General features: G+C 47.6%; 1 protein-coding gene across 8 annotated transcripts in view; it reads left to right on the top strand.

Moving 5' to 3' along the window:
- RBM26 (RNA binding motif protein 26) overlaps positions 1 to 18,022 on the top strand; it is an 812,370-nt gene that overhangs the window by 121,779 nt on the left and 672,569 nt on the right. For all 8 annotated transcript variants that reach the window (XR_013599857.1, XR_013599856.1, XM_078657487.1 and 5 more), the window contains exon 3: positions 5,451 to 5,587. Coding sequence is in view for 6 of the 8 variants with exons in the window: in XM_078657487.1 (XP_078513613.1) it covers positions 5,451 to 5,587 (137 nt within the window). In the remaining 2 variants the exon portion in view is untranslated. The remainder of the gene's footprint in view (positions 1 to 5,450; positions 5,588 to 18,022) is intronic.

Raw genomic sequence — 18,022 nt, 5'->3', positions numbered from 1 at the left:
CGCTGGCCTGTCCTCTCAGAGCGCCACCTCCACACTGCCCGGTGCTCCCTGCTGCCTCCCGGAGCCCTCTCACAGACACACTTCACCCTCACCCTACCGAGGTCCTCCCCCTCGCCTGTACTCACTGTGCCGCTGTTGTACCGACCTCCTGAGAGCCATCCCTGCTGTTCGCGGGCATCTTGCGGAACAGGCCTGCTATATATACATCGGGAGGCTGCCAAACCGAGCATGGTGTCCCCGCGCTCGGTAGTAATTAAAACAAGCGCATTTCTCTCACCGCCGAGGGTTCAAGTTCCACTTTCTGCCCCGGGCTCCGGGGAATGGTCGGCGGCTCCTTTAAGAGCATACAAAGGCTTCTCGCTTCTAATGCACTGACGGCCACTAAAGTTCAAATGTGGTCAGAGCCTTCGTGTTGAGTGGGCAAGGAGGGGTGTGGAGGGCGGGGTAGGGCTGGCACGGGTGGGTGCAGAGGGGAGGTGAGTGTGCTCGGCTTCACAGGGGCTGGAACGTCCTTCAGAGCGGAGTTCCTGCCCTCCGCCTGCCCCTCCCGCCACACCGCCCCTCATTGGTCGGGAGGAGGGTGAGATGACACCCGAGGAGCCCTGCCTGACGCTCACTTCGTCTTCGCTGGGGGCATTGACGGCAGGGAGAGCAACTCTACAGCCATCTGACAGCCTTCCGAGGGAGGAGGCCCCGCGGAGTCGAGGTGTGCACAGGAAGTGCACACTCGTGTGCACACACAAGCCGCAGCTCACTCCTCGTGTGCACACAAGCTGCAGCGCAATCCTCGTGTGCACACAAGCTTCACGGAGGCTGACAACTGGTCCGGGGCGCTGCACTGCTCCACACCCCCACAGGTAGAGATGACGGGGTTGACAGAAAGTGTTTTTCAGCTGGCAAATGACGGAAGTAGAGTGCCCCATAGGGTCTGCTTCAGTGTTCATTGTTGGCTTTACCGGGGAATGCCCTGGCACTCTTCAAGCACTGCTCTTCATGCACACTCTCGTCCTTCAATTCCCTCCCCTAGTACTCTTCCCACACGGTCTCCTCCTCTTACACTACACTCTTCCCACCCGTCCCTCGCCCTTCGTCTGTTGTGAAGAAGATTGTCTATTGAGCAAGTGCTTGCTTGACTGTTTGTTTTTTTTGCTTTTAATTCGAGTAGCCTTTTTTCGCTTTCAGTTGGGCCAGACTAGAAGCGATTTTGAGGAACCTTTAGTGGCCCCAACCCAAACATCACTCTCTTTAGTTAAGCTTAAAGGGCACTTTTGTCTGACACGAAACACGCTTTCCTCTCCCTTCCACTGAAGCAGCTGCAGTTCGCCGTGAGTAACTCATCTGGGAGTCCGAGGAAAATGTGGTTCCTGGCTTTATCCCAATACAGGGTAATGTGGCGCATCGTCCATCGGCATAGAGTGAAGTTTCTTACCTGTTGGAAAGGGAGAGGAGTTTAAGCTGATTAGTGGTAACATCAGCTGGACAGAGAGCAGCAGCAGGAATGAGCTATCCTCAATGACCCTCTGCGTTTAACCCGCCCTCTTCCGAAACGATCAGCTGAGATAGGCCCTGGGACTGTTTGTGTAGCCCACACAACCAATTAGAGTAAAGTACTGGACTCGTTTATTGCTCTTACTCCAGAGCGCGCCTCTTGCAAAGAAAGTCACGTAACTGCGCGGAATCCCAAAACGACAATGGGCACAGTTTATTTTTCCTCCCTCTTCTATTTAATTTTCGCACCATTGCACTTCGGGCAGTTTACGGAAAGGGACGGCTTTTCAAGTAACCGTCACTGCTCCTCCCTCGCCGCTGGCCTGTCCTCTCAGAGCGCCACCTCCACACTGCCCGGTGCTCCCTGCTGCCTCCCGGAGCCCTCTCACAGACACACTTCACCCTCACCCTACCGAGGTCCTCCCCCCTCGCCTGTACTCACTGTGCCGCTGTTGTACCGACCTCCTGAGAGCCATCCCTGCTGTTCGCGGGCATCTTGCGGAACAGGCCTGCTATATATACATCGGGAGGCTGCCAAACCGAGCATGGTGTCCCCGCGCTCGGTAGTAATTAAAACAAGCGCATTTCTCTCACCGCCGAGGGTTCAAGTTCCACTTTCTGCCCCGGGCTCCGGGGAATGGTCGGCGGCTCCTTTAAGAGCATACAAAGGCTTCTCGCTTCTAATGCACTGATGGCCACTAAAGTTCAAATGTGGTCAGAGCCTTCGTGTTGAGTGGGCAAGGAGGGGTGTGGAGGGCGGGGTAGGGCTGGCACGGGTGGGTGCAGAGGGGAGGTGAGTGTGCTCGGCTTCACAGGGGCTGGAACGTCCTTCAGAGCGGAGTTCCTGCCCTCCGCCTGCCCCTCCCGCCACACCGCCCCTCATTGGTCGGGAGGAGGGTGAGATGACACCCGAGGAGCCCTGCCTGACGCTCACTTCGTCTTCGCTGGGGGCATTGACGGCAGGGAGAGCAACTCTACAGCCATCTGACAGCCTTCCGAGGGAGGAGGCCCCGCGGAGTCGAGGTGTGCACAGGAAGTGCACACTCGTGTGCACACACAAGCCGCAGCTCACTCCTCGTGTGCACACAAGCTGCAGCGCAATCCTCGTGTGCACACAAGCTTCACGGAGGCTGACAACTGGTCCGGGGCGCTGCACTGCTCCACACCCCCACAGGTAGAGATGACGGGGTTGACAGAAATGCTGCAACCTCCCCTCACCCGGCAGCCGAGACTTCCGGCCACTGAGGCCAGACAATTGGTGACAAGATTGGAGACGGCCAGGTTGTACGGCTGAAATCGGCATCGTGCCTTTGGCAGGGAGTGCAATGAGGGCGGGTGCCGTCAATGCCAGCACAGATTCGGGGGCGTTCCCGGCTGACGTCGCGTGATGTCGGCAAAAGCCAAAGAATCTCGGGAACGCCCCCGAATCTGGTCCGGCATTGACGGACAGGCCCCTCGTCCAATGGCTAGGCTCCATTTATGGAGCCAGCCAATGAATGACGAGGGCCGACCCAAAGCCACACTACAGTTCTCATCAGGTTTTCGCCTGCGCGAAAAAGATGCGCAGAGCGCATCTTTTCGCCAGGCAAAACCTAAAAAAGGGGGGAATAAAATCGCAAGAAAAATCTCCTTTTTCAAAAACAAGTTACCAACTTGCCAAGAATATTTGTGGCAGTGCTGTTTGGCAAAATCTACTAAAAAACTCTTCCAATATCGATTTAAATATCTTCCCTTGTAAAGATCAAGTTCTGCCATGGGCGACCAAAGACATTGACACAAGTTGCAAACTGTGCATTTAGTTATTCTGCACGTATCGTGTGTACGTCCATGCCTTATCTTTAAACAAAGGATTCTTATGAAGCCCCTCCTTTTAACCTTGGACCATCTGTACTGCTGTCTAGGCCTGGGCGGTAAATTCCGGTCCGCTCGCAGAATTTGCGGAATTTCGCGTACTGCAGAGAACGTGAAATTGCCCAAAATTCTGCATTCCGCAGCTCCGCGGAATTTTTCGCTTGTTCCCGTTCTCAAAATGCGTGTTCGCGGGATGTTTGTCCCCGAGCTCGCAAACAGCGATTGCGAACACGAAAAAAGCATCGCGAACAAGCAATTCCGTGTATTCGCGGAATTTCTGCGTGTTCGCAGAGATTTTTTTCCGTTTCGCTTAACTTTGCATAGCACGACTATACAAATTCCGCCCACCCCTACTGCTGTCATGCCTTAATTGTATGCTTAAACGCGGCGGACTTGGCATCTTTTTTTTATCTCGATGGCTTCTAAAAAATGTTTTTATTCCCTGATTTACACAATATTGTAACGATTTTAAGTAATAACACAATTATTTACACTACTGCTCATTGCAACCTTACAAAGTACATTGTTTAGAGAAATGATCAAGTACATAATGCACACTGGTATTCGGGGTAACATACACATTTCTTTACTAAATCAACGATTAGTCAACCTGCAATTGTCCCTTTATGCCAAGGTTTATTGCCCACCTCACGCATTTTTTAGGTGCTTACATGCATCCGAGACCGTCTCGGAGGTTTAACCTACCCCGGCAGGCACTATTATTGCTGACTGCTACGAAAGAGGGGACGAGCCCACTTCCAGCAAGTAACACTTAAGTGGCCCCCAGATGTCCCCTGGCCTAGACGCCAAGGGTTGAGTCATGGCAAATAGTTTACTATTTGTATTACAGTATACCAGACTACTAAGCCAGGAGTAACTTTGCTCCCCCAGTGCAGTGCTTTCTCCCATAGCCAATAGCAGCGCAATAGCTGTAAATTTGCTTATTGCCTCTGGAATCTCTCGCACGTTCCCCAACAGAGCTATTGCAGGTACAGGGGCTATAGTGTGCAGTGTTATCTTAGATAAGAGAGTGAAGATGGCCCTCCATTATCATCCTATTTTTACACAATTCCAAGTAATGTGGGCAAAAACAGCTCGGTGTGTAGCACACTTGGGACAAGTGTGTGGCCGATTGGGGTTAATCCTGTGAATTTTCGCTGGGGACATGTATGCTCTTCATAAAAATTTAAAATGTATCAATTTAGTTTACTGTTAATTGAGACAATTTTGGTCTGGGCGCAGCAATACTCCCAGTGTGAGTCTTGTATCTGGTGCCCCAGATCCCAATCCCATGCTATCTGGAGGCAATAGGCTGATTACAGAAACTTTTTGTCATCCAGTGCTAAACAGTCTGTGTCGAAGTAACGCAGCTGAGAGGAACATATTCCCCAAAAACGTGGTTCTGGCGTGGTTTAATTTGAATATAGGAGGTAACTGGTAAGTGTCATTAAGATACAGGAATGTATTTGGTAATAACTTTGTGCGATACACTTAGTACTATGTTGACTGTGATATAAATATAATGGAAGGAAAAGATCTCCCTCACCGTGAGACAAGTAATGTATCAATGTGGCCCAGCTTCGGTTCAAATGACTACTTCCAAAATCTTTAACGGTGTTCTTCAGTCGGGAGGTGGCGACACTGCTGGATATTGGAGTGTGACAAGGAGAAGACGCTACACTCCTATTTTGAGATGATTGGCTTGAGTACGAGTGGGCGCTAATGTTATTTGACAGCTATTATTAAACTAGTTTACGTGCATTTACATGTCCATGATCTGTTATATTGAGGCCTACATCCAACAATGATTATTTTCAATCGATTGAGGTTGTAGGAGAATGGTCCTTACTATCTATAGCTGATAAGCGATTGTGGGGTTCTCAAGAAATTAAACCGCTCTCTTGGAAAAGTAATCCTCAACATGAAATCTCTTTTGTTATTTGTTTCTTATATAATGTGAATTTCAGATTGGTATTTTTTTTGTTCGTATTGTCATTTCATTTGAAGGACTCACTAAAGGCTGCATATTTATATATCTAATTCCATTAAGAATTTCTTCGTCAGTTGTTAAACCTGTGCTGTTCTTATTGTTTACTCGTGTTAATTTAAAGAGACGCATGGATTCGTTGACAAGCTTTTTGAGGCTCTAAATAACAAGAGTTATCTACCGCCACCGGAACTGCCACCAACGGGAGCGATAAAGGTGGAATTCTTGCAGCATCCGGAAAAAGAGGTCAAGAAGGAAGAGGTAATTTATTGCTCATTTTTGAATAGTTATTTAGTGGCAAACTGCCTTTATCTCGCTTAGGATTCAAGTTGTTAATTGTTGTGATTTTTTTCATAAAACGTTATCTCCTTTCCTGTTTACTGTGCGGATATATACAATAACATTTGCTAATAGCAAGGTAGTGGCTTTTAACAGCCCCCATAAAGTGGAATAAAATGTATTCGTGTGCCATTCTCCTCATCTCATTTGTGTTTTTACTGTGATTTTTTTTTTTTGCTGTTGTTGTCATAATTGTAAAGTGCTTTGTTATAAGTGTTTCTGCAGCAACATCTGCCATTAGTATTGTCTGTTATGATGGTCACCTTGGAGCCTTAAACATGCTGGAGTCTTCCATCTCAGATCAGTGTGAGTAGTCCTGTGATGTCATCTTAGTTATAGTGGCTCATCTTTAATTTAGGTAGCAACATTTTATTGCGTGTAAACTGGGGGACAGTCAGTGTGCCAGACAGTTTTAGTGGTAGCTTAGGTATTCCTTAAGTCAATTAACATTGCCTTAGCAGGCGGAATTGGATAATCTAAATGTGGTACTGTTGACTTTGTGGCGTGCTGCACTTTGTTGCTTTTTTCTTATTTGATTCCATCTTTATTGATCATTTTCATGAAGCAACAAACTAACAGCATCATGAACAAAATGCAATTCTGTCTACTTAGCCATCTTGTACTCCACCTCGTACCACATTTATGTTGATGCTTTCGGCACAGTCCCTCTATATAGCAAAACTGTGGCTATTTTAACCCCGTTAACCAAACTCTATTGTAGGAGGCTGGCTCTGCATATTATATTGCCACTAGGTGGTAATACTGTGCATGCAGTACAGCGGTTCCCCATGAGCCCAGCACAAAGGAGTGTAAGACATTTATTCCACAACACTTATTACTAATGGATACATGACTCTTGGAGATGCAGTCCAATTTTATAAAAATATACTTTGTATTTTGTTTGAAGACCAAGATCTTCTCAATAAGGTAAGTACGTTTTTAAACAATATTGTGGTTAAACAGTATTGCACTTAAAATCCCAGTTTGAACCAAAAGTCAGCAAGGGTCAGGTAAGTACCAGAACTGCACCACCAACGGCACAGGGACGGCTGGGTGCAGAGGTCAAAAACTGAGTTTGGTCCAATGCTTTTCAATGGAGACTAGGGTGCCTGGCGCCACACTGCTTGCAGGTAGTTAAATCAGTTGCAGGAGCCAGGCTTTGGGGATTAGCACCAGCACGGCGGGTGGGGGCACAAAGCAGCACCAAATGTACATGACCAGTGGCACATGGGGCGGCCGGGTGCAGAATCCGCATTGGGCATCCATTGCTTTTCTATGGAGATTCTTCTTTTAGCAGACAGTCTGCAGGCGTGACACCGGTGGTTGCCAGAGGGAGACCAATGACAACCATGTTAAGTGGAGATGTAGGGAGTAGTAGGGACACCGTTGGTTCAGGTCACCAATGCCTAGGTGCTTCAGGTGCAGGGAGTTCCTTTCGATGCCTGAGTCTTCTTACTGGAGTTGGTCGGGAGAGCGTCTGGATTCAGGCTGCAGGTGCAGTTGTAGAGTCCAGGAGGGGTCAGCTCACGCTTGACTTAAGGTCAGGATCTCTGGGGTGACTTCTCTGCCCAGGTGAGCCACTCAGACTTGGGCCGTGGGCGTTGGGTGCGGAGTGGGCAGGAGACATGGATCCGGGGTCCTTGGAGCTTGTTTTTTTTGGACAGGTCAGCTGTCCACCGGAGATTCGTGTCTTTTTCGAAGGCAGCAGTCCACCCAGGATTTTCATAGGTCGCTGGCTGCAAGACTGCTTGCAGAAGCTGGAGATAGGCCGGTGGGGCTGGGGCCAAGGCAGTCTTAGTCTTCAGTCTTCCCTTCAGGGCCATCTTCATGCTTCTTAGGTCATCGCAGATCTACTTTCCAGGTCTGGGGAAGCCACCTAAATACTGAATGTTTGGGTGTTTTTAGGGGAGTAGCAGGTAGGGCAATGGGCACCTTACCTGGGGTGACTACACCCTCTGTTATGCCACCCTTCTGTGGGAGGGGGCGTAGACTTAGCCCTGATTGAAGGGGTCTCACCATCTTCAAGATGGCGGGGACTGAAAGATGTGCTGCCCGTCGCCTCCCCCACCTCAGGGTTGGAGTTAGAAGAGGTGAGCGCACCTATTCTTCTACGTTTTCCTGCCGGTTTTCCTACCTAAAGTGGAGGTGTAAATCAGGGGATGCCATCTGCTGCTAGCAGCAGAGACTGGGGGTCGCATTACTAAGTCTTCAGGCCTTTGAAGCTTCCCTCTACGAGCACTGGCCTGTCCTGGAGGAGCAGGTATGACGCCTTTGCCAAGGATGTGCATTGCGTCTGGTCCCAGAGAGGGTGGCTGGCTGCCTACAGCCGATCTGAGATCACAGTGATTGCTATGTTTTCAGGTGGCACCTGAGGTGCCCTCTGGGTACATGATAAAATAAATTCCACTCTGTCAGCAATGTGGATTTATTGAGAGTATTAGTTTGGTACAAAACACTCCTGTGTTTAGTGAAGCCATCCTGGTGATGTGGAACTAGAGTTGTCGAGTTTCCAGCCCATGTACTCTCTATGCCTTCCTTGGCACTTAAAATATTAAGGAGTAGACCACTATGTTGTAGTGTCAGATCTGCTACTGCAGGTATGCCCCCACCTGTGGTATAGTGCACCCTGCCATAGTGTTGTGAGGCTTGTTAGAGGGGTGGCTTACCTATGCCTTCAGGCAGTGCTGGTTGGCATGTCACTCAGTCAGGGTTCCAGGTCGACTGTTGTTTTCTCGCTTACATTGGAGCTGCAGTGGCATGGTCCCAGGGAGAGGGATTGCAGGGGACCTGGTTGGCAGGGACCATGTGCACTACAATTAAAACCACATCAAAACTACGCAAAAAGTGGAGGCTAGCCATTGAAAAAGAACCACTTTCTCACATCGCCACAGCCAGGCGTCGTCACATTGGAAAATAATTACATTTGTTGGTCATACTAAGCTAAAGTATTCTTTTAAGGGTCCATACATTTTGTCAAAATTCATTCAGCATTCCTGCCAGAGTAAATCACCCCCATAAGCAGTTAAGTGCCAGTCCCTATGGGTAGCACACTTGGGCGGACTGCAGTGCCCCATTTGTTTCACTATGACCATGGGATCCAGCCCTAACACTAAATGGGTCCATAGTTTTTGGGATCTCATTACATACTGTTACACCACCTATGGTGCCTTTACTGAGAATATTAAAGTATTGGTGATCTATCCCAGTACCTATACACCGTCCTCAACGTCATCCCATGAATTAGAAAAGCAAAAACTTGATCCTGCCATGCTTTCTTGGTTAACCTGTACTGTAATATGTGAACTCATGCTTAGCCTAAAGGCTGAGGTTAATATTCATGTAAAATTCCATTTGTAGATAGCCTGAAACAGAACTGTTCATATCCACCTTTTAATACAGGTTTTTTGTGTGTGAATTTCTGGAGCACCTTTTATTAGTAGACACCATGTTCTTAAAATCCTGGAGATTCCTCAACCAGTTTGGCTGAATGCATATTTTCTTGTTGTTTTTCTGAAACTTCTAAAGTGTTACACAAGCTCTTCATGACTAGAATCGATTTAATCTGTAATTGTTACCCTAGTAAATATTTTAGGAAAAATATGGCAGTTTTTTTCCCATTTGTGATTATTAATTGAGGCATTTTTGCACCTTTGCATAATCCGCAATACAGCTTGAGGTGCTATTCTCATGGTCAATGAGAACATGAAAAGTCTCTGCCTAAAAGTATTTGTAAAAATAAAAAGTGAGATGTAAAAGGTGGCCAAAAGGAGGAATTTTGAAAGCATGTCCAATTTCTCTACCTAACATGACCATTTGAACATATCCCACATCTTATCAGAAATACGTGTTTTTTTTTTTTTACAAATGAGCGCTTTATTGGACAATTGGTTATTAAGGCCATGATAAGTAAAATTTAGGGCAGTTGCAAATAATTGGGGAGGGCTATTTACAAATGGGAGTAAAAATTGCCTTTGTACAAATGAGGAAGAAAGTGATTTGAAAATAATAGACTTCTTATTGCTGGAAAATGCACAAGTGGTTTTTCTGGAAGTGCTACTATGAACCGCCAATGGCATAGGGTTGGGCATGAATTTTTAACCACAGAAAAGTCATACTGGACATAATGTTTTGTATTTCAATGTTTAAATGTGGTTTTAGTAGATCACACATTTTCTGTAGCAGTGAATGTTTGAATTTTGGATGTATTCTTGTAGGTGGTTTGTAAGACAGTTTGTATTTAAAACAAATAAAATCTATTCTGCATCAGTAAATAAAGATAAAAACGTGTAAATGCACTAATTTTCTTTGCATATCTGTCAAATTACATTATGCCTCCCAATCCCTCTGGTGGGTCAATCTAGATGATTATCCAAACTAGTTGAAATAATCTAGTAGGTAAATATACAATTTTACCTTTTAGTTTACAGACATATTGTACATTGCTCCTCACCACATAGAACTACATAAAAAAGTAATTGCTTTTGGAAAGCTACATTTATTATAATTTACTTGAACATAAATTAACATTAAAATAAAGACAACACTGTATTTTGAAAGATTAGCCATGTGAATACCTTTTAATGTGATGAGTGTACCTCAAATGGGAACGAGGGCGCTCACAGGAATGCACACTCGCTCTGTGATTGGTTTTTGGAAGCAGCTTCCTATTGGAAGTGGAGGCGGAGCCACTGAAGTCAGCGGGGCAGCGGATTGCGGTAACGGCCACAATAGGCCACAATGGGTCTAAGACCGAAGTGATGCTCCTGGGAAAAAAATGGGCAACTATCCCCCCAACAGTCTGGCCCGACGTATTCAGAGAAATCCCCTCCCCGAAGCGTGAAATCAAAACCCTTGGAGTATGGCTCGAACCGGAGCTCACCATGAAGACGCAAGCGGCCAAAACTGCTGGCACCTGTTTTGGGCTCATGCGCACCACCCGTAAGATCCTCCCATTACTACCACCTGCCTCTAGGAAACTTCTTATCCAGGGGCTAGTATTGTCCCGTCTTGACTACAGCAATATGGTCTACCTGGGTGCTCCAGAGGCCACCCTGACTAGACTACAGCGGACACAGAACGCTGCGGCCCGTCTGCTCACGAACCTTCCTTCGAGAGTGTCAGCAAAACCAGCCCTCAAGGCCTTGCACTGGCTCCCTGTTCGCCAAAGGGTGGAATTCAAAGCCATGTGTACAACACACAAACTTATCAACGGATCTGGCCCTACTATCCTCAGCAGCCTGGTCACCCCCTACAAAGCATCCAGATCCCTCCGTTCAGACAGTGAGCACCTGGTCAACGTCCCCAAATTCAAAAGGACCCGCACTGGATGCCGACGATTCTCGGTGCAAGCGGCCGTGAGATGGAATTCCCTCCCACGCACCCTCAGACTGGAAGCCAGCTACCTGACCTTTCGCAAAAAACTGAAAACGCACCTATTCCCGAAATAATTGTTCCTCCTCCCTCCCTCTCCTTACAGGATAAACAATCTCCTTACAGCGCGGGGATGCCCTTGGGTCACCAGGCGCTATACAAATCGCTAAAATAAAAATAAAATAAATAAAATAGCTGGAGCAACCGAACATCAGAAGACACCGAAGGGGGATCGAGAGGCAGCAGAGGAGGTGAGACCCCACCCCCTCTGCAATACCAGCATATCCCCGACGTTCCAACCCTGGCCGACAGCAGGTGGGAGAGAGAGAGTGGGTGGAAGAGCCCTTTGATAGTAGGCGGTACACAGAAGGGGCCATGCATTTGACCTGTGCTGCTTCTGTCTTCACAGTACCATAATGACTTTACTGTAAACTGGGAAGTTTGGTATCAAACTTTCCAGCACATTATACTCACACTGACGCCAGTGTGGCATTTAATGAACAAGCATTTGCAATGCAATAGGTCTCACATTAGGAAAGTTTGAGCTATTGGTATTGTAAATGACAAATTTTGTATTTGTGTTGGTTTTGAAAATAGCTAAATTAATAGCTTTGTCATTTACAATTCCAATAGTTTTAACTTTCGCAAATGTGACACCTATAGCATTTGTAATGCAATATGTGTTGTATTTACGTGACTTAGATGTATTGATATTACAAATAACAATGGCTTTTAATTTAAAAAAAATAATTAATACTTAAATAAAAGATATTGTAATTTATAATGTCCATAGCGTAGACATTTGTAAATAACTTTTGTGAAGATTATGTTCAGTGTATTTTATTGGGACGAAAATCCAAGAACAGAAGTGAAATATTAACATATTTGTGTGACATTTTTAATGAAGCTTGAAACATTGAGAGAACATATTTGAACCAGTTGTTGAACGGTTGCACAGATTGATGCTGTGGTGGTGCTGAGTGATGTTGTGGTGGCGACGAGTGATGCTGTGGTGTTCAGTGATGCTGTGGTAGCGCAAAGTGATGTTGTTGTGCCCCTGAGTGATGCTGTGGTGGTGCTGAGTGATGCTGTGGTGATGCGATAGATAGAGTGAGTGCGATAGATAGAGGGAGGGAGGGCGATAGAGGGAGGGAGGGCGATAGAGGGAGGGAGGGCGATAGAGGGAGGGAGGGCGATAGAGGGAGGGAGGGCGATAGAGGGAGGGAGGGCGATAGAGGGAGGGCAGGTGATAGAGGGAGGGCAGGTGATAGAGGGAGGGCGGGCGATAGATAGAGGGAGGGAGGGCGATAGATAGAGGGAGGGCGGGCGATAGATAGAGGGAGGGCGGGCGATAGATAGAGGGAGGGCGGGCGATAGATAGAGGGAGGGCGGGCGATAGATAGAGGGAGGGCGGGCGATAGATAGAGAGGGCGGGCGATAGATAGTGTAGGAGGGAGGGCGATAGAGTGAGGGAGGGAGGGCGATAGATAGAGGGAGGGAGGGAGGGCGATAGATTGATAGAGGGAGGGGGATTGATAGAGTGAGGGAGGGCGATAGATAGAGGGAGGGCGGGCGATAGATAGAGGGAGGGCGGGCGATAGATAGAGGGAGGGCGGGCAATAGAGGGAGGGCGGGCAATAGAGGGAGGGCGGGCAATAGAGGGAGGGCAATAGAGGGAGGGCGGGCAATAGAGGGAGGGCGGGCAATAGAGGGAGGGCGGGCAATAGAGGGAGGGCGGGCAATAGAGGGAGGGTGGGCGATAGAGTGCGGGCGATAGAGTGAGGGCGGGCGATAGTTAGAGAGGGAGGGAGGGCGATAGAGTGAGGGAGGGAGGGTGATAGAGTGAGGGAGGGAGGGCGATAGATAGAGGTAGGGAGGGAGGGCGATAGATAGAGTGAGGGAGGGAGGGCGATAGATAGAGTGAGGGAGGGAGGGTGATAGATAGAGGGAGGGAGGGCGATAGATAGAGTGAGGGATGGAGGGCGATAGATAGAGTGAGGGAGGGAGGGCGATAGATAGTGAGTGAGGGCGGTAGAGTGGTGACAGTAGAGTGCTACTTTTAAACTGTTAAATGTTGTAAGAAAACAAGGAGATTAAATCTAGAGTCAAAGCCTAACCACCGCCCTTCTTACAGAAATAGCATGTGTTACGTAATTTCCAACTCGCATGGATAGCAGGAACACATATTTGAAAGGTTTCTTCTGCAATAAAAGAGAAATGATTTGCTTCCCACTCAGCTACGTCAAAACATACAAAGAAGTCCCCTAAAAAAAACAAAGTGGCGATTGCTATGGCGAGGCTTCAGAAGGAGGTTCTGTATCACCTACCATGGTGGCAAGAACTTGTATTTCTTCGCAGGTTGAAACTGGCAAGTATACAAAATGACTAGATGCAGTAAGCTGAAAAGAATATGGGAGAAGTTTAGAGATGGTCTCTCTAATTTCACACCTGGTTACCCACTATAGATCTAAAAATATAATGTACAAACAAAATATTTGCATTTGAAACTAATTTCACACCTGGTTACCCACTATAGATCTAAAAATATAATGTGCAAACAAATTATTTGCATTTGAAACTCTTTATGACTGATGTATTATGCTTGAAGATTGTATTCTTTCACATATGCTATCTTTATTCTTTGATGTTATCCAGATACTTTCTTTGTTGATTTAAAACGTAGTCATGAAATGTTTTGGTACCTTCCTAATACAAGCATTTACAATGCAATAGGTCTCGAAATGACATTATTTTGAGCTATTGACATTGTAAATGGCAATGTCTTTAAAAAAATTAAAAGGCATTGTTATTTACAATACCAAAAGCAACACCTATTGGATTGCATATCGCGGTGTCCGTTAAGATGGCGCCACGCTTATTAAAGTAAAAAAAAAATGACAATGCCTTTTATTTATTTTTTAAAAACCAAAACATAAAAAAAGGCATTGCAATTTACAATGCCAATCGCGCAAACTCGAGTAAATGCGAGACCTATTGCATTGCAAATGCTTGTTTTAAAAACATATTTGTACTGAACATTTGATCTGAAGAGTGGTTGCTGTATGCAGTACTTCAATAAAGTTAGATATCTTCTACCACTTTCAGTATCCCCACCCCAAAACATTAACAGCTTCCCTCCCCATCCCCACAGGTGGAAAATGAAAGACACGAGCACAATATCATATGCAACAGGGACACCTAGACAATAGTCTTGAAGCAACTGTGCCCAAGTCCAGATTCACATGTGCAGTCAAAAACTGGCAAGTCATTTCCCCGTTATTTTTGTCCAGGTACAAGTGCTAAACTGTGAGGAATGTATCCCCATGTTTACCTACCTCAACAACAAAGCTCAGCTCTGATGACTCATCTTTAAAATGGGCGTACATCTAGTGTGCTCGCATACATGTAGTGTGCTCGCACACATCTAGTGTGCTCGCACAAATGTTGAGTCCAGTAGAGGAAAACACAGACTGCTACCCAGAACAAGTCCCAGAATGCGCCGTTATTACCTAAATATCCGTAACTGGCTCAAGGAGCCTTGCGTGGCTTCTCAGCAGTTATGAGAGTTGATTTTGAATGTAATATATGCAGGAGCGCGTTAAAAAAAAAAAAACAGTTTCACTTTATCATTGTACTTTTTTTCCTTTAGGGCAGAAGGGATTAGCAGCACGTTTACTACTGCCCATCCTTGCCCTACTACTACTCCTGCGTACACCACGGGCCCATCACCTCCCATATCCATGATAGTAGTCTTTCTGCTGCCCCATCACAGCTCACGCCTCTGTTCCTACTACTGGCGCTCCTACGGCCCACATTCACTGGCCCTATGGCTTCCCACTGCCCCTACTAGATTCCACCTCACCACCTCTCTAGCAGCCACCACATTGCCCTACTGTTACCTGTACCGTGTCCCACGTCACTGCTTCTACGAGTGCCTCCACTACTGCCATCACCACAGCTTACCACTTCATCACTGCCCCTACGATGGCTCTCATCACTCCCCGAATGGTACCTCGTTTACTAATGAAACAATCACTGTCCCTACTGCTGCCCCTATTACTGCCACTACTGCTTCCACTACCGATATTTCTGCTGCTGCCGTATAGCTGCACCTACGACTGGCTCTACTGTGGCCCCTACAGCTTCTTCTACTGTACCACTACAGCTTTTCCTACTGCTGCCCCTTCAGCGGCCCCACGACTGCCTCTACTGTGGCCACTACAGCTTCCTCTACTGTGCCCCTACAGCTTTTCCTACTGCTGCCGTATAGCTGCACCTACGACTGCCTCTACTGTGGCCCCTACAGCTTCCTCTACTGTGCCCCTACAGCTTTTCCTACTGCTGCCCCTTCAGCGGCCCCATGACTGCCTCTACTGTGGCCACTACAGCTTCCTCTACTGTGCCCCTACCGCTTTTCCTACTGCTGCCGTATAGCTGCACCTACGACTGCCTCTACTGTGGCCCCTAAAGCTTCCTCTACTGTGCCCCTACAGTTTTTCCTACCGCTGCCCCTTCAGCTGCACCTACGGCTGCCTCTACTGTGGCCCCTACAGCTTCTTCTACTGTGGCCCCTACAGCTTCTTCTACTGTACCACTACAGCTTCCCCCACTACTGCCACCTCTGCCACGGATTAAGTGGTGCGAAGTCTGCGATCAAGTGGCAGTGAGCGACCCTTGTTATTGCCAAATGTGGCACCCCGCCGTGAGCGGGGGGGGGAGCACAATGAATGAATGAAGATCGAAAGGACGGAGAGAGAACGGATACAAAAATAAAGAACGAATCTACTAACATATGTGCGAATGGGCGAGTGACAACTGGAGTAAAAATGTATGAACGAAGGGAAAACGTTCGACTCAATGAAAGAAGAAACTGAAAAATAAGAGCACGAGTGAAAGAAAGAAAACCCTAGATTAAATGAATAAATAAATAAAGATGAGAACAAACCTACGCCAAAAGTTTACCTTAATAGCTAACACACATAAAATACATGCTGGACAAACAAACACACAATCCGAACGAACTGAAAAAGAATGGAGGACTAAGCTAAGTCGCAACCTATGAACTATGGCTCGTGAATCTATAACATGTTACAAGTAGTAAGGCGTTCATTGGACCTGCAAGGCGCGAACGAATAAAAGAGCCTTAATGACTTGAAGCAGAAACAAATAAAGGAGTGAACGAACAAAAGAATACGATTAAAAAATAAACAAACACACACAGCTGACCGGGGCGTCTCTAGGCGCTGCTACGAATGTCTTACAGTGCAGTCTGTTGGACTTCCGCTACTTTCCAAGACCTTGTCTTTATTTCAAGATGTCCATCTGTCAGTCATCGGCCTCAACCTGGAAATAGACTACACTGGGAAAAAAAAACTTGGGTGGCAGTAGGCACAAAATCAACTAACAGTAAGCCTGGCGCCACACCAGCGACCAGGCACCCATGTCCGCCACGGTCGAGAGAGCCTGGCCTGTCTGATATCATTTATATCTAGCGCTTCTCTCGTACCAGGTGACGTTTTGGCGCTATACAATCAAGTGACCGAGGGAATATGCGATTGTTCTTTTTCAAACTAGCGCGACACGGCCGTGAGACGCGCTCTGTGGTGAGGGTGGAGGAGGTGGAGGGGCAGTTGTGAGAGGTGCCATGACGAAAGGCAGGAAAAAGCAAAGTAGATGGCAGATGGCCGTGCGTGCACGCACACGTGCACTCATGCTTGTAGCCAGCAAGCAAAGGCTGGTCAGTAGCACTTTTGAGATCCCCTTTACAAAATGTCGAGCAACAAACCGCGCAAGCGCTGTTCTAGCTCGACTTAAAAATGCACACAGAGGGCATCTGTGAGATGCTCTCTGAAAAACGACCTAACCCTAGTGTCCAGGTTGAGTGGCTGCTCTCCAGCTGCCACCACCAGACAGTTTCTGAACCCCTAGGTTGAGAGCCTGGTGCTTTCGGGTGTCTGAAACAATGCACATCCTGGTACGAGGTACCAAGCCTCCTTCCCCCAGGATGGGCAGGGTCCATGAAGGAGAAGAGTCCATGGCTTGCTGCCTTTGTGAGCTTCACCAGGCCTTCAGCTGCTTCCAGCAACTGGCCTCTACCGGTTCTGAACCCCACTTTGGGCAGGACAATCGGCTGGAAAACCAATTGAATGGAGGTGTGCCCACCTTTGCCAACCCGACCTCTCCGTCCCCACCATCTTGCAGATGAGGGTGTCCCAGCCAACCAAGGTGAGGCATATGCCCCTCTCCCACTGGAGGGTGGCATAATGGCGGGTGTACCCACCCCAAGGAAGGAACCCACTGGCCCCAACCTTTACTCGCCTGTAACGCCCCAAAATTTAGTATTTAGGGGCGACCCCGAACCTTGCCTCCTCAGACAAGTCCCGACCAAGAAAAAGAGAAGGACTTAAGAGCTGTGCTGCAACTAAGAAGAGGACACCCTCTAACTTGGCCCCAGCCCTACCGGCCTGTCCCCACCTCGAACCTGCTAAAGCGAAATCCCAGTGTATCTTGCAGCCATCAACCTCAAGAACCCCTGGGACCTGCCCTGCCTTCCACAAGAAAGACTGTCTCCCGTGAGCACCGGATTTGCTCACCAACTGACTCAGACTCCAGCCGAAGCCGCGAGTCTGCACCAATCACCTACGGCCCGAGTTCGAGTGGCACAACTCCACAAGATGCTCTCCCCGGTGATCCTGACCTGAGATCTTGTGATCTCTGACCTGCCTCGAATCTCAAAGCGAAGCCTACAGCCTCTTTCTGGAGGATCCCCGACTGGAGCTGGTAAGAAAACCAGATGCCTAAAGACACACTTGCACCAGAAAAGCCCCACGGACTTGGCTGGCCTTACCTATGGTGTCCCAGTATCCCAACTTACCTCTATACCCGGTGGTCACCTCCAGAAGATCTTCGTCCCCGAGCCTGCAGTCTTTGTTGAAACCGGAGAATCCCCATTGAAATCAACAGGGCAACCGACACCAAACCAGCACC

The sequence above is a fragment of the Lissotriton helveticus genome, chromosome 8, assembly GCF_964261635.1.
Source record: "Lissotriton helveticus chromosome 8, aLisHel1.1, whole genome shotgun sequence".
Lineage (NCBI taxonomy): Eukaryota > Metazoa > Chordata > Amphibia > Caudata > Salamandridae > Lissotriton > Lissotriton helveticus.
The sequence above is the reverse complement of the archived record's forward strand: the minus strand, read 5'-3'. Positions and strand labels throughout refer to the sequence as shown.